This window comes from Lampetra planeri, chromosome 11 (genome assembly GCF_965212315.1).
Source record: "Lampetra planeri chromosome 11, kcLamPlan1.2.h2, whole genome shotgun sequence".
Taxonomy (NCBI): domain Eukaryota; kingdom Metazoa; phylum Chordata; class Hyperoartia; order Petromyzontiformes; family Petromyzontidae; genus Lampetra; species Lampetra planeri.
Window position 1 is genome coordinate 2,447,807 of NC_136117.1, and position 27,742 is coordinate 2,475,548.

The following is a 27,742-nucleotide window of genomic DNA, read 5'->3' on the forward strand; positions in this document are numbered from 1 at the left end:
TTTTGTGGTCCCGGTTCAAAAAATCTAATCTATAAATGACGGGGAAAACCCCATCAACACAATAATAGGGCAGGCAGGAAAATCATAACTTTTAGTCAAGATGCAACATATGTGTAAAAAGCACACACCCATATGTGCATATGAAAGAAAAAAAACATCAGCAGTTCCTATCTTTTGATGGAGTTTGAAACTTACGGACCAGGTTCTACCCGACGGCTTCCAATATCTAATGAGAGCGGGCTTATTGTGGCTGATATGGCTAAAGGCTGCAGGGCTATGTGGTGGGCACCAGAGGGCATGACAGAAAAGCCCAATGTTGTTCTGTACTTATTTTCCCACACCTATGCTCCCCACTTTCACCAGCCAGCATTGACGAGTGTGGTGAAGTACCATTTGACCGCAACAATTAAATTAAATCACATCGTCTGACATCATACCATCACTCACGAAATGTTACATCACATAATACCAGCTGTGCTCATCATTTATTCAGCATTTGAATGATCCTCATAGTATTTCCCTCAAATATTCACATAAGGCAATCACAACATGCAATTACTTTAAACTTGTGGATGATTTATTTTGTGTTTACGTTGAGTAATGTAACAAATGATAGGACGTGTATAAATGTTATAAATGTTTCATTCACATGCGACGATGAAAGCTGAATTATAATCCGAAATTACCTGCAATATTAACAGATATTGGGTTTTTGAAGGCACTTAGCAAACATATAGTTGGACACAAGACCATCAATATTAAATCCCCTTTGACTAAGAATATATATTTAGTATTCATCACTTTATCTTGACATGTTCTATGCATTAACAAGTTTGTTGAGGCAATCTTAGATACGGTGCTTGTGTTTGAATGATCCACTCGTCGCTGTAGCAGGTGTACATTTCTCGAGAGGATTTGTAAGATCGGTGAACCACTTCTGCGGTTGCATGAACACAGTCACAAAGTCCTGCTTGAAATGAGAAATGATCATCAATGATGTGTGGTATCCTTGGGGTACTTACGTCCTGCATCATATCAAGGCAATGTACGTGCAGACACAGAACCGGAGCCACTACTTATGGCATAATGTCAGTTGCTATCAGTTGATCTTGTCTCTCACATTTATACCTGCCTGATTGGCATCCAATCTTCGATGTCCCAGCATTTTCTCTGCATCAAACCCACCTGCATAACGGTTTGTGCTATGAAGAAGGGAGATTGCCCGAAACGTTGCCCAGAATATACTTGATTTTTCCCCTTTTTTGGCAACAAAACAGGTGTTAAGATGTTAAAACACCAAACTGAAACATTTTACAAGGAATCATCTCTGCATTAACCACAATGCTTGTGGTCAGAATGCAAACAAAAACATATTCTGATAATATATGCATTGTCCTTGAAACTGATTGGTCCACACCAGAGACAGCTTTCTTTTGAGCCTCGTCTCAAACGGTGTTAGACCATAGGATGCCAAAAGGCCTGTTTTGTTGCCAGAACAAAAAAAGTGGAAAAACCTATTATCATATTTTGGTACTGGCAAAGGAGGTCCCATGATGTAGAATATATTTGTTTTAAGGCAGTGTTATTGACGAGCGTGTTGAGTTGTTTTTTTGTGTGTGCATAACCTATGGTGGGGGATGGGGTGGGAAAGGTGCTGGAGAGAGTTGGCGGGAAGACGGACTTGGCTTCGCCTGGGTGTGCAGGTGGTGGTAAAACTAGGAGGTATAAAAAGAGTTAAAAATTAACCCTGCACCTTCAAATCGTGAATTCTAAGTGTGTGTCATCATCGGCAAGAGGAAACTACTGAACATGCAGCTACTGTAAATCATAAATGTGTGTCTCTGGGACAGTTGGAGAAAGTATGAAGTCAATGAGCAATAGTTAATGTTTAACAACAAAATGTTCTGCTTAAAACCTCCAAAGCCATTTGGAGTCTAGAATCACCAGAGGGAAACTTGATGGACAAAGCTCCTATGGGCTGAGGTGGCAGCATCGTTGGCCCCGTTGCCACTCAGTCTGCACGGTATTGGATGATGTACTCCGGGTAGGCCTGGCTGCCTTCAAAAATCACAAAGATGGTGGGGTCGTTCACGTCGTTGACGCAGCTGTCGTATAAATTGGTCTTGGTGTCGTCCCGTGAAGGTGGGCGAAGGTAGGATGAGTATCCGCGAGTGAAGCGCCCCACCAGAACGCTCACCACGAACATGTGGCACGTAGTGCCCCCGGCCTTGCCCGCGCTGGCGTAGCGGTGAGCGAGGCGAGCGTCTCGGCCAAAGTAGCAGCCTAAAGCACAGTATGAGCACCGCGTTGCACAGGTGGACACAACTTAGTCATGAAATACCTACCCATAAGAGGTTATTTTTGGGTGAGATCGCGTAAATATAAATGTGTCGTTAAAAGCCGTCACCACCCCAATGCAGCCAATTTAGTAAGGTTTGTCACGGAAACAAAATGCGCCAAATTAGTCACTACTTTACCACACTGGTGTCTGTTGGAGATTAAACCCAGCAACATTTACAATTCGAGTAGCGTGAGGTTTCGCTGGCGATTACAACCAGCTTCATAAGGCGACAGCCTGATGAAGTATTTCAGTGTCAAACGTAAATACCTACGTTGCAAAATGAGAACGGCTTCCAAAGCACGGTTATGACAAACCCTGGCCACGGCGAACGGCGGAGTGATGTTTGACTCCCAGCTCTTGCCCCCCCCTCCCACCTTCGTCGACCTGCATGGTGAAGCATGATCAAAAACACCACTGCAAGACGGACGGAGTTGTGGGGAGGCGTTCGTTGGCGGTGAAATGACAAACAGCTGTGAATTATTACCAAAATGGTCAGCAGTCTTGCACTGTCCGCACTTGGCGATCGAGACATAATTGTTATCCGGGCCTGCAGCCTTTATCACTGTATTTGATATTTTCCTTTGAACTTTAAGAATTCAAATAATTATTAGTATCATTCACAGTCCTTTGTCAATCCATTATCTTTGATCATTAAGTGTATTGAGTTGTGTGTATATTGAGTGTATATGTGTGAGGCATTGTGGTGGAGTGATTATTTAATTCCACCCCCAGTGATTTACATTCATTACTAGCCACAGCACAAGTCAGTGGTACGTGTTCCAAGTTTTCCTCAAGGGGAATCACTCTATATTGGGTGTCTAATGCAGTGTGCCCTTTAGTAGGGGTATGGATTTGAGGATTGCCAGGGGATAGGGGTTAGTGTGACAAGATGTTCAATCCCAAGCCTGACGCCTACTGTACATTTGGAGTTTGCATGTTCTCCCTATGGGCGCGTGGATCGTTCTGCGGGTCCTCCGGGTTTTCCCTCCACATTTAGAAACATTCGTCTAGAGTATTTGGCTGCTATAAATTTCCACGTAATAAGCGACTTCATTGGGCTATCATGTGTGGCCAGATCACTTCTGAAAAAGAGCTATATAGCTCAGTGGGCCTTATCTGATAAAATCTAAATTAGTTTTCGTTAATAAAAAAGGGGAGCAAGAGAAGGATTGTAACCGGTCTCGAGTTTGCTTGTGATGAATCGATACTGCTGAAATTATACATTTCCAGAAGGCCTTGTGTCCAATGGGATGTGTAAAAATATTTTCTTTTGATGTTGAGAGATAGGTATGTGTCATGGGATCTCCTTTGCCAGTACCAAAATATGATCATAGGTTTTTCCCCTTTTTTTCTGGCAATGAAAACAGGTGTTAAATTGTTAACACTAAACTGAAACCTTTAACAAGGAATCATGTCTGCATTAACCACAATGCTTGTGGTCAGAATGCAAACAAAAAACTGACTGATAATATATGCACACGGTTTGAGATGAGGCTCAAAAGAAAGCTGTCTCTGGTGTGGACCAATCAGTTTCAAGCAGAATGCATATTATCAGAGTATCTTTATTGTTTGCATTCTGACCACAAGCATTGTGGTTAATGCAGACATGATTCCTTGTAAAAGGTTTCAGTTTGGTGTTTTAAAATCTTAACACCTGTTTTGTTGCCAGAAAAAATGGAAACAACTATTATCAGATAGGTATGTGACCGATATTGTTAGCTTATTGATTATATTATCATGTACATAGAACGGGCTACACCCCAGTAATATATCCAATGTTGCTCTTGCTTTTCACAGGTTTTTATGAAAATCGCAGTCAAGAGTTTGCTCCATCGCGCGAGTGTAGACTCTTATATAATAAGCACTCTCATTTAAGCTTATGCTGGCATCCCTCCAAAAGCGTGATATGTCCACATCTGTTGTTGGTTGCACAAGAAATATGAAAAACAACGTTTACGTGGTCACCCCTTTTTCCCTGTCACCAAATGATTCATCTATGTGTCTTCGGCAGCTGGAGAGAGTATGCACGCTCCAGTTGGCCCTTGTTGTTCCTACCACTGATGGCCATACCTGAATCTCAGTTTAAAAACTGTGGGGTAAGGACTTGCCCTTCAGGGTCAATGTTTACTGGTCACATGTGATGTTGCCTGTGATGTGCGGCTCACATTCATTAGTCCCTCTTGTCTTGTTAACTACCGAACGCGACCCAATGACGATATCATATGTCACCCACCCCCCCCTATGTAATACGAGCCAGATTTAATTTTAGAAGGGTGCTGATGTGTGCAAAGGACACTTCATGTTTTATCTGGCCAATAACTTGGGCAGTTACAGCGTGTGACATCTGTTGTTTAGCGTTGTGTGTGAGCTCACTGTATTGGGCTTTCAGTGCATTAAACATCAACAACTGAGTGGCTGGTTGGCATGCATTTCCCAATTGAATGGGGAAATGGTTAACAATTTTTTGCAGTCTCAGGTTCACTAGTCTTTTGGAAAAATTCCTGGTATTCCCATGCAGCATTTGTAATTATTCCGGTTTTTGTGCAATTTTTTTCCCCTGGCCATTAGGACCATGTGATTTAAGAAGGTAATTACAAAATGGTATGCTTGACTCTTACTGTTATCTAAGGAAAATGGCTTGGGGAAACGAAATAGTTATTTTATTAAGTTATCTACAATCATATGGACGAAAGATCTTAAAATACATTCACCATGTTATTTGTATGATACTCGTGGTGTGGATCAGAATTGTTTTATATAAAAATTGATGTCAACTTTTGTCACTCGTGGCTATTGCACACAGAGGTATTGAGTAGTCAAAATACATTGTTATATTACTAGATAAGTAATCGTTTGTAAGTAAATACACATCCATGCTTGTGCAGATCTTCCAGATTAAACAACTACAATAGTGTACAGTATTTCTGGGTTATATCTGAGGACTAAACTGCATCTGAAATGCAGTGCAATCTGGAGTGTGTGTGTGTGTGAGGACATGCGGAGTCCACGTTACCTTTGCCATACTTGTTGCCGTGGGTGCCACCCATGCGCCAGTCAAAGTTCTGGAGGCAGATGGGCTCCACCATGTCCTTGCTGGTGCCGTGGAAGAGCAGCATCTCCCTCACCGCTTCCCCACTGGAGCGTCGCTCCATGAACTGTCTCCGTCTACCAGAGGCCAGAATGGGGCACATGTCAGACATGGCAGATTTTGATCAATGGTAATTATACTTTTTGGGTTGTGGGTAGTAAAACAGTGTTTTCTCTGTTGAGAAACTGACCACAGTTCTATGACTATGGAATTTATACAACCAGTTTAAGGGCTTCAATGTAGATGAGCACCTCCCCATTCCAATGTCTCCTTTTGTGAAGGAAGCAGTTGGTGGCTTTCATGGATGAGATTACTTTCGCAAGAGCCAGGGCGACACTGGGGGTGAATCTGTACAGAGTGCAAGGGTCACGGGCTGAGTTAGAGATGGGGAGGGAGGAGGTATGGATGTATGAGGCTGCAGTGGTCATACAGACTTGTGGGAAATTATGATTTGTTAATTATGGTAATGATGTACATTTTATATCGAGGCAAACGGAGTGGAAGTATTATACAAAGTGACAGAACATTTTAGAATCAATATAGGTGTTAGATATGAGAAGAAAAAAAAAGATGTATTCTTGAATCAAATCTTGACCAATAATCGTGGTAATTCGTGACATTTATGGAAGGGTGAACGATTACACACCTCTTAAAAGCCTCGTATTTATACTACTGTAATGGGTTAGATTGAGGCGCACACTCGACTTGGAGGCAACACTATTTATTAACACACTAGCTTTACTACCCGGCTTCGCCCCCGGGACTTGGATTCTTGTCTTGGATTAATACACGGCCTACGCGGAGGGTGGGGAGGGGATGCGTGATGTCAGCAGGCACACTGCGTAACGCTGCCGCATGCGGGTGACATCAGATGTGACGTCACCGCTCACTTGCCGTGCAAAATATATCCATTATTGCGCTCCCCCCCCCCCCCAAATACTAAAGTATTTTTTTATACTTTTGCATTGTGTACAGTCTGGAAGCTACCCACATGCCAAATTTCAAGTTTGTTGCATGTCGGGAAGTATGCTTGACATTTTAAACAGACACACATTCACAAATTTCCCTTTTACATATATATAGATAACACCAACGTGAACACTATACACTTTCCAAATCTCACTAACACTCGGGGAACACTACACAGCGTGACCGAGGGCAAGTGACGGCTGCCTGGTCACGAACGACGATCGGAGACTTGAGGACTTCTCATTGCATCTTCATCCCGGAGTAGAACAGTCCAGCTCCCCGTTCACACCCTGCTTATAACCGCTCCAGCGTGGCTGGCTCCGCCCCAGGCCACGCCCCCCTTCTCGATCCTTCGGGAAGGTCCGGGCCCCCAACCACGTGACCGCCAAGCTTCCCCCTGGGGCCCACGGCCCCCCCTTTATCCGGTCACGTGTCCTGTTGGGTTCACAGGAGTGCCACGGCCTGACACGACCCCCGTGACACCCGGCTACAGCCCCAATACCGATCCGACACGGTAGTGACGTCATATGTCCCTACGATCGTACAGTCCCGACATAATAGTGACGTCATATGTCACTACACTACTATTAACCCAATAGCAGTTGCTTTCCTTCCAAACCGGCTTTTTGCAGCCAAGTTTGTTATGAGTGCGAGCTTCGTAATGAAGATGCCTATAAACATTATCCACAAATACAAGTCACCACAATTTATTTTATAACCATGCAATTAATACAAAAAAATACTGCATTGAATTCAGCACCTATGGAGTGTAATGAAACAGACTGAATCAATCATGCGTGTGACATGGAAGGCACGAACGACGATACTCAATGAGTTGATTCATCATTAAATCTTCCCGACCACACGCCCCCATGCAGCAGTGGCGAACTTCCACAGCGAGCAGTCTGTGATGCTTTGAAGGCGTCATCTTACACGGCTACCCACGTTGGCACTGAATCTACGTGCCACCATTACACAGTCCACTGCCAATGTGTGAGTTTCGCCATCTACTGGTGGAATTAACATTTTACAGCCATTCCTTTACCAAGACATAGGAATCCGGTACGTTTCATGTGCATGCGAAATAATGTGCAATATCACATAACCATCACGAGAGCATGTGGGTTCCAAAAGCAATAAATAAAAACAATAGAAGTCTGGTTTGAGCCAAATAAATTATAGTTTATAGAGTGATGGAAATAGTCATATTGAAGTCTATTGTCTTAAAACACAAGACAATACTGTATCTATAAAACGTCTGAGTGGCTACTCTGCAAAATGAGCTTGGAGAAGCATTAATTTGTTTGTGGTCTGATGCAGTTGTGGATGCGAATCCCAAATCTGAGAGGACATCGCGCAACACTACCCACAACTTCGACTATTCACGTGCAACAACGCAGCCGTCACAACTTCTCTCCTGCAACTTATCACGCGTCAACAACCTCGACATTAATATAGCTATTGCTGATGCCCCCACCCTATCACACGAAATAAGAATAAAATGATGAACAATTAACATGCTTATGGCAGCGGAAATTCCATACACAGGAAACAGGTTTTTACTTCCTACAGGGTGGCCCTGATTTTATCCACCCGAGAAAGAGAAAGAGCTGAGCCAACTTCTAACTTGGATCTTAACTTCAAAACTTCCAATTATGCATCAATGTCTCTACAAACTGTGAAATCTCGCAAGATGAGAAACATTATCTTCTCTGCGATCATATAGCCTACGATACAAGCACTGTATGGTCCATGTATACTTGACATCTGTGTCCAATTCTTCCTATTACCTGCAATTATCCACATTCTGCACAGTGGAATGGTTTCTTATTATCCACATGTTTATCATAGATAAATAGTTACGTGAAAATTCCACCCTATTACCAGTGGGATATATGCAATTTCTTGAACATGGTGCTGAAAAAATAGCCTACGAGATTTATGTGTAATGCAAATATGCAGCCACCACTCAAGGGAAAATGTCCACCTCCACGCACCCAGGCAGTATAGACATTAAATCTTGACTAGTATAGTATGGACATTGTGGTAATTCACAGCAGATTTCAATATCTACGGACATCTTTTTGCATATACTGTAGGTGGAGTTGTGTGGAAAATTCTGATTTCCCACAGGTTAATCCACACGTAATGTCCCGCGTGGCCCTTTTCTCAGCTAATTTTAAATAATAACTCTGATTATCTGTAATTATTCATCAGCAAGTCGACCCTAATATCCGGAATGTTTTTCACAGATATTTAGAGTAAATATGCGGATAACATCTCAGATAACAGGGTCATCGGTGTTAATTCCCCAAATCGCTGAGGGTAAAAGTAATTATTACTGTAGTTTGTAAAAGGATGAGTCAGTGTTGGGAAGTTGTCAATTGCTGCTATAGCAAATGCAGTCTTGAACTCAAGGCTGGTAGCCACAAGGCCAAGCCAACGCCAAGGCTGGGAGCCTTTACACAGAGGCGAGTGTCGAGGCCAACGAAAGCCGGATTCTCTAGGTTGAGGCGAGTGTCGAGGCTGGTGCCTTTAAGCCAAATCATGTGACCGAGGTAACACCCCCGAGGCAAAGGTCAAAGACTGGCTCCATAGCAAAAGATAAACAATGAGGCGGCCATGTGTTGGGTTACTGGCATTGCTGCACACGTCCATAAATTCCTCAGCACCGAGTATAAATACACGGCCCAAATACAACTGCAAGCAGAGAGCTGACATTGTCACATGCTTCATAAAGGTTTGTCGGATGAGTACAACCGTGGGACTGAAACGGCTTCGAATGCTATTGTAATAAAAACACACATAATGGAAAAGCAAGTGTAACAATATGTCTCGTAAATAAGTTTGCAGCAGAAGTTTGAATCATTTTGTTTTCCCTGCAGGAAACAAATTACCTCGCCAACCATGGCCCAATGGATTATAAACTCTCTGGCCGTCCTGTGCTTTTTGAGCAGTCACACAACAAGGTAAGGTTGGTAAAACACATAACAAAACAAGGGCTTGCTTCTTTCACAAACAGAACCTGCATGTCAGCATGATCGTCAACATTATCAACGTCACGTCATCGCACGCTCTAGAATTGTCAGTGGAGTGTTACCGTGAATCTCTGAGTAACCGTTATCTTAGTATGATGCATTCTATGCTACCCATGGGAGGCCTCGCTGACTGATTTGAGTGAACAAAGGGAATTCCCCGGGAAAGTTCCGGTTCTCAAACAAAGTTGTTAATGATGCAAGAAACAAAAATATTGATCACAGCTTGATATACTCGCGTTGCCAAAAAGTCGGTTTCCCCCAATGTCTGGTATAAAATTGCAAAATCACCACTGCAATCTGTACATTTGGCCAGTCTATATCGCAGATTGACTCCAGGTAGTTTTTCTGCCAATAAATGAAACACACTTCATACAAGCCTTCAGCTTACTATAATGGTAGGTTTTTACCCTTTTAACTGGTACAAAACTGACACCTTTATTCAAGGCATCATGTTTGCAATGACCACAACACAAGTAGTCAATAAAGCAAACAAAAAGAAGCAACTCTGATAAGGATAATAATATGCACTGTCCTTGAAGTTGATTAGCCCACACCCGAGACGGCTTTCTTTAGAGCCTAGTCCCCATTGGTGTAGGGCCAGATGACACCAGAAGGCGTACAACTCAAAAACAGTGCAATATCAGAGTATTGAGAGTTCGGGGTAAACATTTACACTATGAGATCTCTTTTACCAGTGGCAAAATATAATGGTAGGTTTTTACCCTTTTAACTGGTACAAAACTGACACTAGGCTCTAAAGAAAGCCGTCTCGGGTGTGGGCTAATCAACTTCAAGGACAGTGCATATTATTATCCTTATCAGAGTTGCTTCTTTTTGTTTGCTTTATTGACTACTTGTGTTATGGTCATTGCAAACATGATGCCTTGAATAAAGGTGTCAGTTTTGTACCAGTTAAAAGGGTAAAAACCTACCATTATATTTTGCCACTGGTAAAAGAGATCTCATAGTGTAAATCTTCAGCTTACTGTTTGTATAAAGATAGCATTTAAGTATCATCATTGTCTTGTGACTGATCATAACCAAATGCATGAGTGTACTTAAATGCAGTGTTGTTCAAGCACAATGGGCAGAGTTAGAATGAAGCAACACACAAATGCAACCGTCAATGCAACCAATTCATCACGTGCGAGACGGACAATATTGACAAGACGGTACAAACAAAAACAAAACATGACCCTTGGAGAAATCCCTGGGGAGTGGAGGATCGTTACCCCCCCCCCCCACCGTTAATAACACTGGTCAACAAAAAAAACATTTTTTTCTGGCCTGGACTTTTACAGCTGTTTTAGACTAATTTCAGGGTGCTGATTCCAAATCTGATCTGAGATTTGCTATATCACATCTCATTTTTATGCTATCGGCATACCCCATTTTAATTGATTTTACCCGAAATTAACTCTGTCACTTAGGATTGCAAGTTGTTGAGTCAGTGACTGCTTTAGTGTTAAAATATGGTGCTGTATTTTTAGGATTGTGTGTTTATAATATAATTTTATGTAGATATCCACATTTATTTAATATTTTTCTTCTGCAGTTTCTATTGAAAATGCAATATTTGATATCTCAAAAACCTGATGTGATAGACAAAAAACTGATCAGCACCCCAAAATTACCTTAAAACCGTTGGAATACCTTATGCCAGAAAAGTGTGTTGACCAGTGTAATTGAAGCATGAATACATGCCACTGGCCTATCGACTACAACATAAGGATGCCACGGTAGCGAGAGGTGAACTACCTCGCCTGGTATACAGGAGGTAGTGGGTTAAAACCTGATCCCAACCCTGATGCCTGTTGTATATTTGAAGTTTGCATGTCTCTCTTCCCGTGGTCGTGTACATTTTTTTCCGGGTCCTCCAGTTTTTCCCTTCACATTTGAGAACATGTGTTTAGAGCATTTGGCTGCTATAAATATCCACGTGACAAAGCTAATTCGTTGAGCTATCATGTGTGGCCATGTTGCTTCTGGCCCACTGAGCTATGTAGCTTAGTGGGCCAGAAGCAACCTGGCCACACATTAGCTGGTACAACTAAAACACCTTTTTTACAAGGAGTCATGTCTATGCAAACATGACTCCTTGTAAAAAAGGTGTCAGTTTTGTTGCCAGATAGAAGGGTAAAAAAACAATTATCATATTTTTACTGGCAAATGAGGTTCCAATGGTGGGGAACTAAAAATGGCTTAATAGTTTAAAATAATATAAAAGTGTGTAGTTTAAAGTATTACATCCTAATGAGGTGTGCCTTTGTTACTCTAACAAAATGTATTGAAGTAATATATTAATCATTGCAGAGCTGACTCGACCACAGGTCCAAATCTCTCACCCTCTGAGGTCCTGGACAAGCTCCTGGGTCCATCATCTGGCTACAATCACAGAGTTCGGCCTAACTTTGGAGGTATCTTTGTTGTTTTTATTTGTGACAATACTATGAGGTGGTAAATATACACCAAGGTAAGTGTATATTACAGTATAGAGACACATCATCACAACTGTTTGGTGGGATGCAGGGAAATGTGCTTGTGGAAAGAGAATCGCAGTGACGGTGTAATCTGGATTAAGAAACGATGTTGTCCCTCTAGATCAAAGGTTTTTAACCTTTACTGCAGCCTTGCACCCCGTTGGTTCTCAATGGTTAAAACAGGTACAATGTAAATAAACACGTAGAGGTTTGATGAAACAAAATAGTTGTATCTTCTTGGTTCTTTCGGTAAAGTCACGTAGAAGGGAAATAATAAAAGAATAAAAATAAAACATAATAAAATTATTCTCACGACGTTTCGGCCACAACGCAAGCAGCCGCCCTCAGGTGAAGACCAGGTCTGTCGGGGAGACAGCGTCTGAATGAAACGCCACCACGCTTGGAGCGTATATTTAATAGTACGGGGTAGACCCGTGTGATGTAAGGGAAAAAAGTTTAGCTGGAAGCATATTATATTTTTTGCGACATATAATTGTAATGTATTACTTACTGTTAGTAGCTCAGCTTATTGGAGAGTATATTTAGTATACTGATGATACTATGTAGTTTATACTTTCGTTTTTACGTGGTTGTTTAGTTACTGCAGCTACATACTATTAACATGCCTTCCCTTTATTAATGCTTCCCCTATCCCCTCCCTTTGATGCTGCTAATCCTGCATAATCCACGGGCATAATATGACTTTGAAACCCCCCGCCCACCTCCTACGCATTTCACAAGTAGTACTAATCACATACCTGCATTTTCTATAAATATGCTGAATTCCTCTTGATATGCAAATTATTTTGTCAAGGCGCCCTTCCCCCCCTTCCAACCCAGCTTAAATATACGCTCCAAGCGTGGTGGTGTTTCATTCAGACGCTGTCTCCCCGACAGACCTGGTCTTCACCTGAGGACGGCTGCTTGCGTTGTGGCCGAAACGTCGTGAGAATAATTTTATTATGTTTTATTTTTATTATTTTATTATTTCCCTTCTACGTGACTTTACCGAAAGAACCAAGAAGATGAATCCCTGCAGTCACGAAAGCTTTAAATCGAAATAAAATAGTTGTACTTACGTGTCCGTGCTTAATTTGTCTTTTGATAATTTACCTTCTAAAAAACATCTGGCCATGTCTCGCACCCCCCAGAAAGGGCATCTCGCACCCTCAGGTTAAGCGTGCACCCCGGGTTTTTATTAAGAACCACTGCTCCAGATGAAAACGTCAACATTGGAGCGTTCTGTGTTTGATGCGTTAAACACGCCTGTGAGGTGAACTCACGCAGGCATTACGAGTCCATGACATCTCTTATCTGCGTGCTGACTCGCAGGGCCTGCAGTCAACGTCTCCTGTGAAGTGTTCATCAGGAGTTTTGGGTCCATTCAAGAGGCCACCTCGGTAAGTTCCACTAACGCGTTAACCCAAAGGAAAACATCACAGGCCACCCCCGCAACTATGACCGAATTGGTTCCTGGACAACGGTTGCAAGTCGAGCAGTCGTAAGTCGGGGGTCACCTGTACCTTCATCAATAGTCAAATAGAGTACTGTTCCAATTAATTGATTGTTTCTCACTGCAAGCCTGCAGCCAAAACTCAAGCACAATATTGAGTCTTAAGTTAAAATTGAAGACAATTTTTTTAATTGAAAGTTAATGCTTGTATTTCACAGTATCATTGTGGAAATGAAGTCTTAAAAAAATACTTGAAGTTGCATATTATTAAATAACACGTTGTTAAATCTTGACTTAAAGCTTTCGTGACTGTAGGAATTCATATTCTTTGGGTATTTTTGTAAAGTCACGGAGATAGAAAAAATAATAACAATAAAATAATAAAAATGAAAATAAAGTGAATAAAAAATAATAAACATATCACGACGTTTCGATCGCAACACAAGCAATCGTCATCAGGAGAAAGAAAGAAAGAAAAAAAAGAAAAAAAGATTGCTTGTGTTGCGATCGAAACGTCGTGATATTTGTATTTTTTATTCACTTAATTTTAATTTTATTATCATTTACTTTTTTCTTCTATCTACGTGACTTTACCGAAAGACCCAAAGAATATAACACGTTGTTATAAAGTACATTTAAAGAGAAGACTGTAGCGATGTAAGCCCTGAGGAGGTTTATTGAATGGTCCCAAAACTGAAATATTTGGCCAACACCGATTACATTGCAGAGTTACGTTATTAGCAATGGGAGGAGGAAACCGGAGACCCGGAGGAAACCCATTGCAGAATAGGGGGAGGAGAACGCACAATCTGTGCACAAAAAAGGCACCCGAGTTGAGAATTGAACCCAAGATATTCACGCTGTGAGCCATGCTTGTTGAGAACACTAAACGATCATTTATTACATTCGTGGTGACAGTCATGATAAAGTTGAGGATGGTCAGCAATGATTAACGCTGACCGTGAAATGTCTCCACCAGGACTATCGCGTGACAGTCTACCTGCGACAGAGGTGGACTGACCCACGGCTGGCTTACAGCCACTACCCTGTACCCTTACTGCATCTCGACCAGTCCAACATCAAGCACATCTGGAAGCCTGACCTCTTCTTTGACAACGAGAAGAGTGCGCATTTTCACGAAATCACGACTGACAACAAGATGCTGAGGATCACCAACAATGGCGTCGTTGACTATGCCATGAGGTCTGCAAGCACAACATTCCCACCAACACTGCTAGCTGGGGCTAGCTCGAGTGGTATGCAGTGGTAGAACGAGGGAACAACAGAGTATGACAATTATGATGGTGAAGTGGCACGACAAAAGGACACAGGCACATTGCCATAATGTGGTCTTTGTAATGAACACCAGAGTAAAGAGCTGTATAAGTAACACAGCAATCACTCATCGTCATCATTAGCCGTGATCAAACCACTGGTGGATGAAGGCCGCCCAATCTGCCACCACCTCTCACAATCTTGCGATTCCATGAGGTCTGCAATATTGTAAGAGGTGGCGGCACCTGCACATGAACTGATCCCATCGCCCCTTCTCCTAGGTAGGTGACCTCTTGGATGTGTCTTCTTGGTTCTTTCGGTAAAGTCACAAAGAAGGGAAGTAATAAAATAATAAAAATAAAACATATTAAAATAATTCTCACGACGTTTCGGCCACAACGCAAGCAGCCGTCCTCAGGTGAAGAACATGTCTGTCGATAAGACAGAGTCTGAATGACACGTCCTAGGCTTGGAGCGTCTATTTAAGCTGGGAGGGAGGAGGAAGAGCGCCTTGACAAAAGAATTTGCATATGAAGAGGAATTTAGCATATTTATGGGAAATGCAGGAATGCGACTAGTGCTACTTGTGAAATGCGTAGGAGGTGGGCGGGGGGTTTTCAAAGTCATATTATGCCCATTGATTATGCAGGATTAGCAGCATCAAAGGGAGGGGGTAGGGGTAGCATTAATGAAGGGAAGGAATGTTAATAGTATGTAGCTGCAGTAACTAAACAACCACGTAAAAAACTAAAGTATAAACTACATAGTATCATCAGTATGCTAAATATACTCTCAATAAGCTGAGCTACTAACCGTAATACATTACAATTCTAGGTCGCAAAAAATATAATATGCTTCCAGCTAAACTTTTTAAACTTTTTCCTTACATCACACGGGTCTATCCCGTACTATATACTGCCATAGACAAACCCAACATTAAATTGTATACTGTATTACTATACACTACCCTATGTCTTAGAATAATACATAGTGTAATATTACACTATGTATTATTCTACTCACCCAACTGTATACCACACTGCTGTATATTCACTATACAATTACGATACTATATATTACCTTATACATTGTATTGAACATTAATACTATAGCATAGTGTATAATAATAATGTTTAATACAATGTATAAGGTAATATATAGTATCGTAATTGTATAGTGAATATACAGCAGTTTGGTATACAGTTGGGTGGGTAGAATAATACATAGTGTAATATTACACTATGTATTATTCTAAGACATAGGGTAGTGTAAATTTCGATTTAGTAGTGTAAAGTAATACAGTATACAATTTAATGTTGGGTTTGTCTATGGCAGCATATAGTACAGGATAGACCCGTATGATGTAAGGAAAAAGTTTTAAAAGTTTAGCTGGAAGCATATTATATTTTTTGCGAGCTAGAATTGTAATGTATTACTTACGGTTAGTAGCTCAGCTTATTGAGAGTATATTTAGCATACTGATGATACTATGTAGTTTATACTTTCGTTTTTTACATGGTTGGTTAGTTACTGCAGCTACATACTATTAACATTCCTTCCCTTTATTAATGCTACCCCTACCCCCTCCCTTTGATGCTGCTAATCCTGCATAATCAATGGGCATAATATGACTTTGAAAACCCCCCGCCCACCTCCTATGCATTTCACAAGTAGCACTAGTCGCATTCCTGCATTTCCCATAAATATGCTAAATTCCTCTTCATATGCAAATTCTTTTGTCAAGGCGCTCTTCCTCCTCCCTCCCAGCTTAAATAGACGCTCCAAGCCTAGGACGTGTCATTCAGACTCTGTCTTATCGACAGACATGTTCTTCACCTGAGGACGGCTGTTTGCGTTGTGGCCGAAACGTCGTGAGAATTATTTTATTATGTTTTATTTTTATTATTTTATTACTTCCCTTCTACGTGACTTTACCGAAAGAACCAAGAAGATGAATCCCTGCAGTCACGAAAGCTTTAAATCGAAACTCTTGGATGTGATCCTTTCCTATGGCTGCCAATCCGTAATCATTTTTTAACCAATGTCTATCGTCCCTTCTAGCCCTATATAGCTTTTTTACAGAAGCGACCTGGCCACAAATGATAGCCAGTGGTTTATCACTTGGAAATTTATAGCAGCCAAATATCCGGATAAATATCCACGCGACCACGAGGAGGGAGACATGCAACTCCAAATATACAGCAGGCGTCAAGGTCAGGATCGATTCCACAAACTCCTGTATACCAGGCGACGTAGTTAACATCTCGCCACCATGGTGCCCCTACTGTTCCTGCTTCTGTCTCAATATAATTCCAAGGGTGCATAGCATTCACTGTTGAGGTCAAAATATGTGTCTGCAAAATTGCGAAAACCCCATAATTACTAGGGAATCATTGCACACTCACCGCTGTAGGCATGCCCTCCTTACTTGATGTGTGCTGTCTCAATACAGGCTCACGCTGACCCTCTCCTGTCCAATGGACCTGCATAACTTCCCCATGGACACACAGATGTGCGCCATGTACCTGGAAAGCTGTACGTAACATTCCATGTAAAATATCTAGATTAACTTTACATCACATGTTATATGAACATTTTATTTGGAATCATCACTATCAGCTATGTTCTGTCCGCTGCTGGATAAAGGCTTCCCCCACGTCATCCCCATGCCTCACGGGTCCTGTAATGCAGGAGCTGATCTCGACGCTCTATCTCTGCAGTGGTCATCCTTTGGGGTCTGTTTCCTCCTTTGTCTGCCATTCTGTCACCAGGCTCATCCATCGGCCATCAATCTTTCTTGCGACGTGCCCTGTTCAAGCCAAATTATTTTTATTAACGGTCTATAAGATCTTGATTTGAAGCTTTCGTGACTGCAGGAATCCATACTCTTTGGTTCTTTTGGTAAAGTCACGTAGGGAAAAAAATAATAGATCACGATGTTTCGATCGCAACACAAGCAATCGTCATCAGGTGGGACAACCACAGTAAGAAAAAAAACTGCTGAAGTAGGCGAGAGATCTGCCGTGGCACGAGGTTATATAGGCCTCGGTAGTAGGGGGGGAGAAAGAAGTGGGGGGGGGGGGGGGGGCAGAAAGTGGACCCCGAATTTGTTCTGTGATCCACCTTACTATTTCTGTCTCTCAGCATGTATCTCTCCATGCTTATTTGAATATTTTAAAGATTTTATTCCATGTTCTTTGTCAAAGTCCATGTTTCTGATACATACGTCGTGGCAGCTGATATGCCCTGATTGAAAAATGTCTTCTTTAGGTACATTGGTATGCTGCTTTTTTTAAGTCAAATTTTGCAAAAGTACCCCATCCTACTTTCAGAGGAGGGAAGCAGCAAAAATTAAGTTCGTAAATGATAAATCGCAAACAGCAGACTTCTTAGAGAGCAATACAGAACCATAACATACGTAGGTATGTATTTTTATCTTCTTTCGCACTGTAAGTAGCCAACAGCGCTAATCGGAGGTGCGGACAGCACTAATTGGAGGTGCGGAATGCACTGTCTGCTTCAAATAAACAATCTTTTGACTAAGATAACCAAAGACTCTTCAAAAGCCAGCCAACAATGAGAAGAAGCTTGTTTTATAAAACATGCTGATACCATTGACCACATCTATACTACCAATTACATTCCAGAAAAGACAAATGAAAATCAAATCCCATCATTGATAGCTTTTGGGGATTATTTGCAGTCCTCAATGGAGCTCTGGGCTACGTTTATGCATCCAAGTCACAAGTGATAAAATACGTGACAAGACACACAGGAGTCCTAGCTGCTCCTCCACGCATTATCTGGTGGGGGAAGAAGATGATGAGCCGAAGTCTTGTGCCAAGACAGAGAAGCAACAGTTCAGGCACACGTGCAGTGTCATTGTAGCCACTGCAAGATCGAAATTAAACAACTCTTTTTTATTTAACCAGGTAAGGCCTACTGAGCGACACAGTTCTTTTTCAGAAGCGACCTGACCACAAATCATGGCTCAACGAAGTGGCTTATTAAGTGAAAATGTATAGCAGCCAAATACTCGAAATTTGCGTGTTTATTTTAAATGTGGAGGGAAAAACCAGAAGGCCCGGAGAAAATCCACACGACCACGGGGAGAACATGCAAACTCCAAATATACAGCAGGCGTCAGGGTCGGGATCGAACCCACAACCTCCTGTATTCCAGGTGAGGTAGTTAACATATCACCATGGGCCCTACATTGGGGAGTGCGCGACTGCAGCGTAAGAGCGTTCGCAAGTCGAGTTTTACCATCTCCCATACAAATTATCCGCCAAATCTTCAACAAGAGATGCAAACCCCACATTTTCTACGAACAAACAGGTTTCACGGATAAAAGGATGAAACGTATGAGGGCGCTGTGCTGTATTTCTCAACACACATACGTGCTGAATATAGTTAGTGTGGTAAATTTTGGTCACCAATATAACTTCGCGTGCCGTTTGTGAACTTCTCAATTTTCACGACGCCGCAGTCGGCTACACTACAGCGGACATCGTCTTCCACTGGAACGGACCTACGCCCGTGTCTCTTTTTCAAGGACTCACGCTTCCACAATTTGTGCTCAGCAACAAAATAAGCACTGGCTCCTGCACAACGACTTACAGCACCGGTACGATCACCACCCAGAGTGGAACGCTTGGACACCCACCACCACCCCCCACCACCACCTCTCATTCAAGTTTGGGGAGGCAGAGGGAAAACTGTCGAGTGACTGATAATTCCTTCATCGTTAGGAACTAAAGTGTTTCTAAATATAAAGCCTTATGAGAAAAGTGATTCTGTACGTGTTCATCGAGTAATTACGTTACTAAGTTAAATTTAATTCCCAATTCTAAGACGTTGTAACCATTTCTACACAATGCTTCTCCATGCATGTCTCTGCATTTTTTTAAAAATGCGTTTCAAGTGTTGCTTTGTATGCCCTTTCAGGCTTGATAGGCTTTTAGCTACAGTAAAAGGATATGTTACCAGAAGAGGCATTTCCTTTTAAGTCTAACATAGGGTTAGCATAACAGTGGCACTTCTATTTTTTCCACAGGTTCATTTTCATGCATTTTCGCAAAGTTTACTCTGCACCGTGAGATGGGCTTCTACCTGATCCAACTCTACGTGCCCAGCATTCTCATCGTCATCCTCTCCTGGGTCTCATTCTGGATAAACATGGAGGCAGCCCCAGCCCGTGTGGCGCTGGGGATCACCACGGTCCTCACCTTGACCACACAGAGCACGGGGGCAAGAGCGTCACTGCCTAAGGTCACCGGAAAAATCCTCACTGTGGCACAAACTTCACCATACCCCACAACAGCGACGGTCCCACGGATATAACTCTGACGATTACGTGAACTCCGGTGGCGTCCGGCAGGCCATCAAACAAGCATGGTCACATCACGTAGCTTTCAAATGTGCTTCTGCGGCCGTCTGGAACGCTCTTCCTTCCGATATTAGGAAGCCAACTGGAGGGATGCACTTTTAAATAATTGAGATTGAAAACAAATTTCTTCATATCTGATCTGTGTTTAGATTGTTGACCTTTCCCCGCACTTCCGATTCGCATAGTTTGCTACATATGGTACGAAAGAAGTTCAACGGACATACATACATCATAAGTACAATTCTATAGAGTAATGGTGTATCCATGTTTTATCTCTTAACGATAAGACCCCTGTTTAGCATTTTAACATGAGCACTTTATGATTTTGTGCCACTGCTGCTTGTCTCCTACATCACCGCATCGCGCAGCTTTCAGATGCGCTTCTGTGACCGTCTGGAATGCTATTCCGATATTAAGAAGCTACTGGAGCGATGCACTTTTAAATCATCTCGTTTGAACACTCATTTCTTTAGAACTGCTTTTTGTGTTTAGTTTGTTGTCCTTCCCCCGCACCTCGGATTATCACGGTTGGCTACGTACAGTGTGAAAGAAGTTCAACATACATGCATAACCGGTACAATTCTATAGCGTAATGGTAAGGTGTATCCATGTTTTATCTCTTAACGATAAGACCCTGTTTAGCATTTTAACATGTGCACTCATTCTGAGTTTTGTGCCACTGCTGCTGCTGCAGGTCTCCTACATCAAAGCGGTGGACATTTGGATGGCAACGTGCCTGCTCTTCGTGTTCGCCGCGCTGCTGGAGTACGCCGCAGTGAATGTAACATCCAGGCAGAGCCAGGGGTTCATGAAGAAGGGCAGAAGAAGCCAGAAGCCCATCAACCAGGTGAGTTCTCACACTCAGCTACACATGCTCTGCTTTTATTCACGTACTCTAGCCAGTGTGCAGTTACAGTATTCGACAAAGCCCACCCCGCCTTTCTATCCACAGTATGATTTAACACAAGGCATTTGGGTACAATCCTATTTGGGTAAAATAATACTTGGCAATATAGATTTTAAATGGGCATCTAAATGTAACAAGAATGCTAATTAAAGTTTGATTGCATTGGCAACTAAGATAAAAAGTTCAAATGCCGTAAACCATCAGCTCTGTACCTGCCGAAGGACAGCCATAGCTCTTCACTCTGCACTCGCTTGATGCCGCTTAATCACAGCATTCTATATTTCCATCGTCTTCAGAAACATGCGACTCACTTTCCTGAATTCTCTGGACCCTTTGTATCGCATCACAGAGCCATATGGCCCACCAGCCTCCAGGTGGCATGCAGTGAACGTATACAGTGCACAAGAGACACATAGGCGGTTGACAAAATCTCATATAGTGTTAAAAACACAAAGGTGCATGTGTAATTTTTTTCAAGTACATTTTTAGGTCCTTTGTAAAATCTGTTTTTTTAACACAGCTTGTGAGTAAAAAAATGTCAAACATTCTTTAAACAGTGTGATTAGTTCCTGTGAGCAATAATTTAACTTAACCAATAACAGGGCACATGTTTCACGTGAATCTGCATGCAATTAGAACATGGTGGGGAGTGTTGCTGCTGAAGTAACGCTGCCTTGGATCGAAATAAAGACAAAAATATTAACGACAGCATTCTGCAATTCATTAATTGCAATACCGTCAACACGCGCACACACGTGCTGACACACCAACAACAACAGCCGCCATTCACAGCGAAGTGATGGTGACATCACCATGGTGCTTGTGCCATGCGTATGTGCTGTCATTCATACATGTGTTAACATGCATACACACGCTGACACGCACTGACACGTACACTGGCACACACTGACACCACAGCAATCACCGCCATTCGCCACGACGTGACGGTGATTGTGTGCTGACGTCATGGTCCAAATTTGTCAATTAAAAAATACCCTCATTAAACATGCTCCATACCACTCTTGAAAATTAGACTATCCTCATTGTCTTTGGAGTTCTAACCTGGGTGAGACAAAATGACTTTGCAACTGGATAAACACAAACACACATACAGACTATTGGGGCAAGCGGTGATTTTTAGACACATTTCTAACAGTGAAACAAATAAAAGGTTTGAATATTACAAAATATAGCAAATGATCACAAAGTGTTAAAATCTCATCCATAATATGTATAACTAATGTGTAACATGTTGTATCAACAAATTTTTATTTTTTAAGCATCTAAACTTTTTCAAAAAGTGAAATTTCTTGGCCCTATTTGAGGTTCTAGAAATTTCTTGGAGCTGAAAATTATAACGACTTTTTGCCCTCAGTCAATTCACTGCTGGATGAAGGCCACCCCACGCCATGTTGATGTTGGGGGTTGTTTGACCATACCTGACAACGCTGGCCAGTGCGTGTTGGTGAAGGTGGTGGTCCAGGACAGGTTCAGATATCACTCGCTGCTGATGTTCGCTGTGGCTAGACTAAGTTCTCTAGGTTCACAGTGCAGGGCACTAACCACTGCTGCACCAATCCCTTCAACTAAAATATATAACAAACTAGCAGAAGTACCCGGCGTTGCCCGGGTGAAAAAGATATTTCTTAATAACCTTACATATATACACACCCTCACCACTCACCACTCACCCTCACCATTCACCCTCACCACTCTCCCTCACCACTCTCCCTCACCACTCTCCCTCACCACTCATCCTCACCAATCACACCCTCACCAATCACCACTCACCACTCACCCTCAACACTCACCCTCACCACTCACCACTCACCCTCACAATTCACCCTCACCACTCTCCCTCACCACTCATCCTCACCAATCACACCCTCACCACTCTCCCTCACCACTCTCCCTCACCACTCATCCTCACCAATCACACCCTCACCAATCACCACTCACCACTCACCCTCAACACTCACCCTCACCACTCACCACTCACCCTCACCATTCACCCTCACCACTCTCCCTCACCACTCTCCCTCACCACTCATCCTCACCAATCACACCCTCACCAATCACCACTCACCCTCAACACTCACCCTCACCACTCATCCTCACCAATCACACCCTCACCAATCACCACTCAACACTCACCCTCACCACTCACCACTCACCCTCACCATTCACCCTCACCACTCTCCCTCACCACTCTCCCTCACCACTCATCCTCACCAATCACACCCTCACCAATCACCACTCACCACTCACCCTCAACACTCACCCTCACCACTCACCCTCACCACTCAACCTCCCCTCACCACTCACTAATCACCACTCACAATCGCCACTCACAACCGCCCTCACCATTATATTTTTGGCCCAGTCAACGCCGGATATTTCCCATTCGTAGCAGTTTATATCAACTCTATAACCAACTTATATTAAAGAGGAAGCGCGATCCTAAAGTAATTTACAACCTTCGATTAGACTGATTGGCCGTGTCGGGTGGTGGAGGGTTACAACACATTAATAAATAAGGCGATCTAAACCCAATAACGTTGTTTATGAATAATGGTCGCGAAAGCCTACGTGTTACAAATTGACAAACTTTACTTAATAACTAGGCTACAGTCTACATTATAGACTGCCAGTACACCCACCCAGCTTAATAACCAGGCTACAGTCTACATTATAGACTGGCAGTACGCTCACCCAGCTTAATAACCAGGCTACAGTCTACATTATAGACTGGCAGTACACTCACCCAATTTAATAAGCAGGCTACAGTCTACATTATAGACTGGCAGTACGCTCACCCAGCTTAATGACTATTTGTACAGTCAACATTTAAAGAATCGATTCTTGGCGCGTCGGGTTTAAAAGTAATTAGACAGTTGTTTTTTCATTGGTATGTAATGTTTGAAAGTTTTCATAAAATTTTAAATGTATTTTCCCCCCGGGCAACGCTGGGTATATCGAGTTTATACCACAAAGTCGTCGCTTGACACGGGTGGGGTGTCGAGGCCTAGTACCGTGCAGAGCCTCCGGCCTCGCCTAGATTGCCCACCCGGCTGAGGCTGGGTACCGGGGCCGTTCCCCCCCCCCCCCCCCGCGCTACAATAATACTGTGTAATCGCTATAATTGTATTATCTACCGACCCTATAATAGTAATTGCACACATTGTGGTGGGGAGGGAGTGAAGAGGACGCGAAACTTTGATGAATTTACCTCAGAGTCGCGTGGTGGGTGTCGAGGCCTAGTACCATGCAGAGCCTCCGGCCTCGCCTAAATTGCCCACCCGGCTGAGGCTGGGTACGGGTGCCGTTCCCCCCCCCGCCCCGCGCTACAATAATACTGTGTAATCGCTATAATTTTATTATCTACCGACCCTATAATAGTAATTGCACACATTGGGGTGGGAGGGGAGTGAAGAAGACGTGAAACTTTGATGAATTTACCTCAGAGTCGCGTGTTAATGCGTGCGCATATTTTTAACGGGAATTAAAAATGGCGTCCACCCCGCAGCGAATGCGTCGCTACCCGTTGCCAGGGGCAACCACCGTCCAATGAAACTGCGTATGGTCCGGCGACACACAGACACACACACAGACAGACAGATTTGCGATTTTATATATATAGATGTATCTTACCATCACAATTTTTACACTGAATGGTCTTCTTCCTGTTAGTGACAGTAAAAAGCCTGTTATTATTTGTATGTAATATGTTAGATATGGTTTAAGGGGTGACATTAATAAAGCAAAATATTCGTGTATTTATTTCTACAAAGTCAGTGTGTGTTGCCAATGTAGCTTTGCATTTTTTCTGCAGCAAGTCTCCATTATCATTGCAGGAAACCGAAGAAAAGAATCGGAAAAAGTTTGTTGCCTGTGCTCAAACCATCGACAATATCTCACGACTGTTTTTCCCAATCTCATTCCTCATCTTTAACGTCATTTACTGGGTCACCTTCAAAGTGATGCTCAAACGGGAAGTTTAAGGATCACGTCCACTCATTTAGAAATTTGCATGTGGGGCCCATCCAGTGGAAACTATTACACACTATCCCTCTACATGCCATGCTAAACTGTGAGACCGAGTCATTCTAAAGTCCATGACTCACGTTCTGCAAAGTTACATCCTCTGGTCCAGCATTTGCAGCAGTTAATAAAAAAAGGTTTCAAAAGTCAAAACGTTTCGTCATGTGCTTTTGAGTGAAGAGCAGTGCTCACCGCGAGGTTTAGACAAAATAATCGGCAGACATCTCACATCGACGCAGTGTGCCAAGGGCTATGGGGAAGTACCAACACAATTCCATGAATCCACAAAAAAAAACAATGGATTCATGGAATCGTGCGGCACATGACTATCAGTTAAATTAATCTGCAAGAAATTTGCAGCTTATTAGGTTATAATTATTTCTAAGATCCAAATGGAGAACATCTGCCATATTGGTCTATATAAAAGGATTCTGCATTGTTTTAACTTAATATCCGAGTCTAAAACTTCTGCTTAACAAATCACGCTGTAATGACGCAAAACAATATACATTTCAAAAATAATTAAAATCTTAGCTTCCTGTGGCTCCGCTCTGCAGCTTCACGTTAACCCTGTCCACTACTATGGAGCGTGGTTTGTGTCTCTGCTAAGAGTTTTTAATCTGCTGCAGTGTACAGCAGATTACAGGAGCATTTGCGAGCTGCCAATACATCATGAAATACATTGGATCTCAGATGATCAGATTTCTGTTGCATATCGATACAATAACTTATGAGTTCCTTCTCATGAACTGGTTCTCACTTTGTTGTACTCATTTTACTCATGTCGGAGAGATGACAGAATGAGGTGTGAGGAATTGGGCATAACATATTCACTATTTCTAGATTTGAAGCTTTCGTGACTGCAATGATTCAAACTCTTAGGTTTTTTCGGTAAAGTCACGTAGGTAGAAATAAAAATAAATAAATAAATAAATATTGATAGAGATAAAATTATAAATTACGACGTTTCGGAGGCAATACAAGTCTCCGTCATCACGTGGGACCGTCACAGCTAAATTTACTGTATCAAGTCGTGATTTATAATTTTATTTATATTATTATTTATTTTATTTTTATTATTTATTTTTTACCTACGTGACTTTACCGAAAAAACCTAAGAGTACATATTCACTATGTTGAGCTCACCACTCCAGGAATGAGCTACTCCAGATTCTATAATCTTCACTTCCCCAACCCACACAAGGCGCACGTCAGAGAAAGACATACATTCTAAGCAAAGAGAAGACATAAACATACCAACGGGTCATTCAAGTAAAAGAATATACATTTCTGCATCATACATGCGGCATGACGATGTGACAGAACATATGTAATGCGAGCAAGGACAGGGTGGTTGCCGGCCTCCGCGCCGCTCACACGCGCCGGTGTAGTGAGAGCGTGTGGGAGAGGCCACTGCTCACCTCGCTCCAATGGGAGCGGGGTGAACGGGGGGGGGGGCGGAGGCAGAGGCAGGACGGAAGGTGGAGTTGGGTCACGTGGGAGAGGGGAATATAAGAGGAGGAGCGGAAGGAGAAGGGGGAGAGGAGAGACAGAACCAAAGAGGGACGCACGCAGGAGGGTGGAAGGAGCCGTGGCGCCATTGCCACATGGTCGAGAAAGGATAGGCGCCCACGGGAAGGCAGCGAGCGTGGGGGCGGCCAGACAGGGGAGCGTGCGGGATCGCACGGAGAGAGACACAAAAGGGAGCGTGTGCAGAGTACCCGAAGGGCGGTGTGGCCGGGCCGGGTGACGGAGAGCACACGGAAGGGAGCCAGGTGACGGCGTGGGCGAGAGCCACAGGAGAGCGTGCGCGGGGCGCACGGACGCGCGGAAGGCGAGGCTGGAGCGAGGAACAGCGGGTGCGTGGAAGAACCCAATAAAGGACACGGAGAACAATGGAGTGTGAAGGAGTCCTTTATTACACTGGTGTCAGAAGTGAACCAAGATGTCCAAGCATTTTAAGAAGAGGATCGTACCTGCACCATCCTCGGACGACGAGGACGAGAGTCCACCAACAGCGGCGTTCCCGACGACAGAAGGAGGAGGCGAGGTGCTGACAGGCGACACGCTGGGGGTGCAAGAGGTCATAGGAGCGGCGGGGCCGTCTGCTGCAGCGGGCGCCGAGGAGGGCTGGCGACACATCACGGCTCAACTGGAGTTGCTGCGGGCCACGCTCACACAACTGTGCGCTCTGCTGACGGCGACGACGAGGCCGGATTGACCGAGTGGGGAGCCGTCCGCCATTGGGGCCCGTGCGACGCTTCCCGCCTTCTCCGCCACGCGGCAAGACGCCGCCATCTTGGGTGAGGCCGTGGACGAAGCGCGGGAAGCCGCCATCTTGGGCGGCGCCGTGGACGAAGCGCGGGGTGCCGCCATCTTGTCACCGCGGGAAGCCGCCATTTTGTCACTGCGGGAGGCCGCCATCTTTTCACTGCGTGCAGCTGCCGTCTTGTCAACGCGGGAAGATGTGGTCGTCTGGTCACCGTGTCGACTTCCGTCAGCAGATTGTGGCGACTCGGGGAACCGCAGCCATCGTCTGACGACGCTGAAAGAATTTTCCATCGGAGGCGACTGGAGTGCGTTCGCCTGCCGCTTCGAGGCGGCAGTCCGCTCTGCAAAGTGGACGGATGCGGAGGCTCTGGAAGTCCTGCCGACACTCCTCGATGACGAATCGGTCCGATTTTTCCGCTCCATTAAAGCCGCAAGGAAAACGACGCTCAAGGCCGTTTTTGAAGAGATGGCAGAGGCTTATGAGCCCCCG

The 27,742-nt window shown here is 43.5% G+C and overlaps 2 protein-coding genes across 15 annotated transcripts in view; one reads left to right on the forward strand and one right to left on the reverse strand.

Annotated features, from left to right (window-relative positions):
- Positions 1–468: 468 nt before the first annotated feature.
- LOC144721200 (E3 ubiquitin-protein ligase MIB2-like) overlaps positions 469–27,742 on the reverse strand; it is a 65,368-nt gene continuing 38,094 nt past the window's right edge. For 8 of the 11 annotated variants that reach the window (XM_078598618.1, XM_078598623.1, XM_078598619.1 and 5 more), the window contains 2 exons: positions 5,355–5,506; positions 469–2,283 (listed from right to left, as the gene is read on the reverse strand). In XM_078598618.1, the coding sequence (XP_078454744.1) occupies positions 2,012–2,283; positions 5,355–5,506 (424 nt within the window). In that variant the 3' untranslated portion in view covers positions 469–2,011. Of the gene's footprint in view, positions 2,284–5,354; positions 5,507–5,680; positions 5,778–27,742 lie in introns of those variants that run through there. The other 3 variants (XM_078598624.1, XM_078598627.1, XR_013585861.1) reach the window with 2 other exon arrangements.
- Positions 9,003–25,134, forward strand: LOC144721202 (glycine receptor subunit alpha-2-like). 4 transcript variants are annotated; one of them, XM_078598630.1, is made up of 10 exons: positions 9,003–9,138; positions 9,284–9,367; positions 11,750–11,853; positions 13,249–13,316; positions 14,349–14,572; positions 17,097–17,179; positions 19,134–19,271; positions 19,701–19,915; positions 20,728–20,880; positions 24,795–25,134. In XM_078598630.1, exons 2-10 carry the CDS (start codon positions 9,306–9,308, stop codon positions 24,939–24,941), a joined length of 1,194 nt encoding a protein of 397 aa, XP_078454756.1. In that variant the 5' UTR covers positions 9,003–9,138; positions 9,284–9,305; the 3' UTR covers positions 24,942–25,134. The 4 variants fall into 4 exon arrangements, with proteins under 4 accessions (XP_078454756.1, XP_078454754.1, XP_078454755.1 ...); XM_078598628.1 differs by lacking the exon at positions 24,795–25,134 and having other exon boundaries at positions 20,728–22,396; XM_078598631.1 differs by having other exon boundaries at positions 9,038–9,367.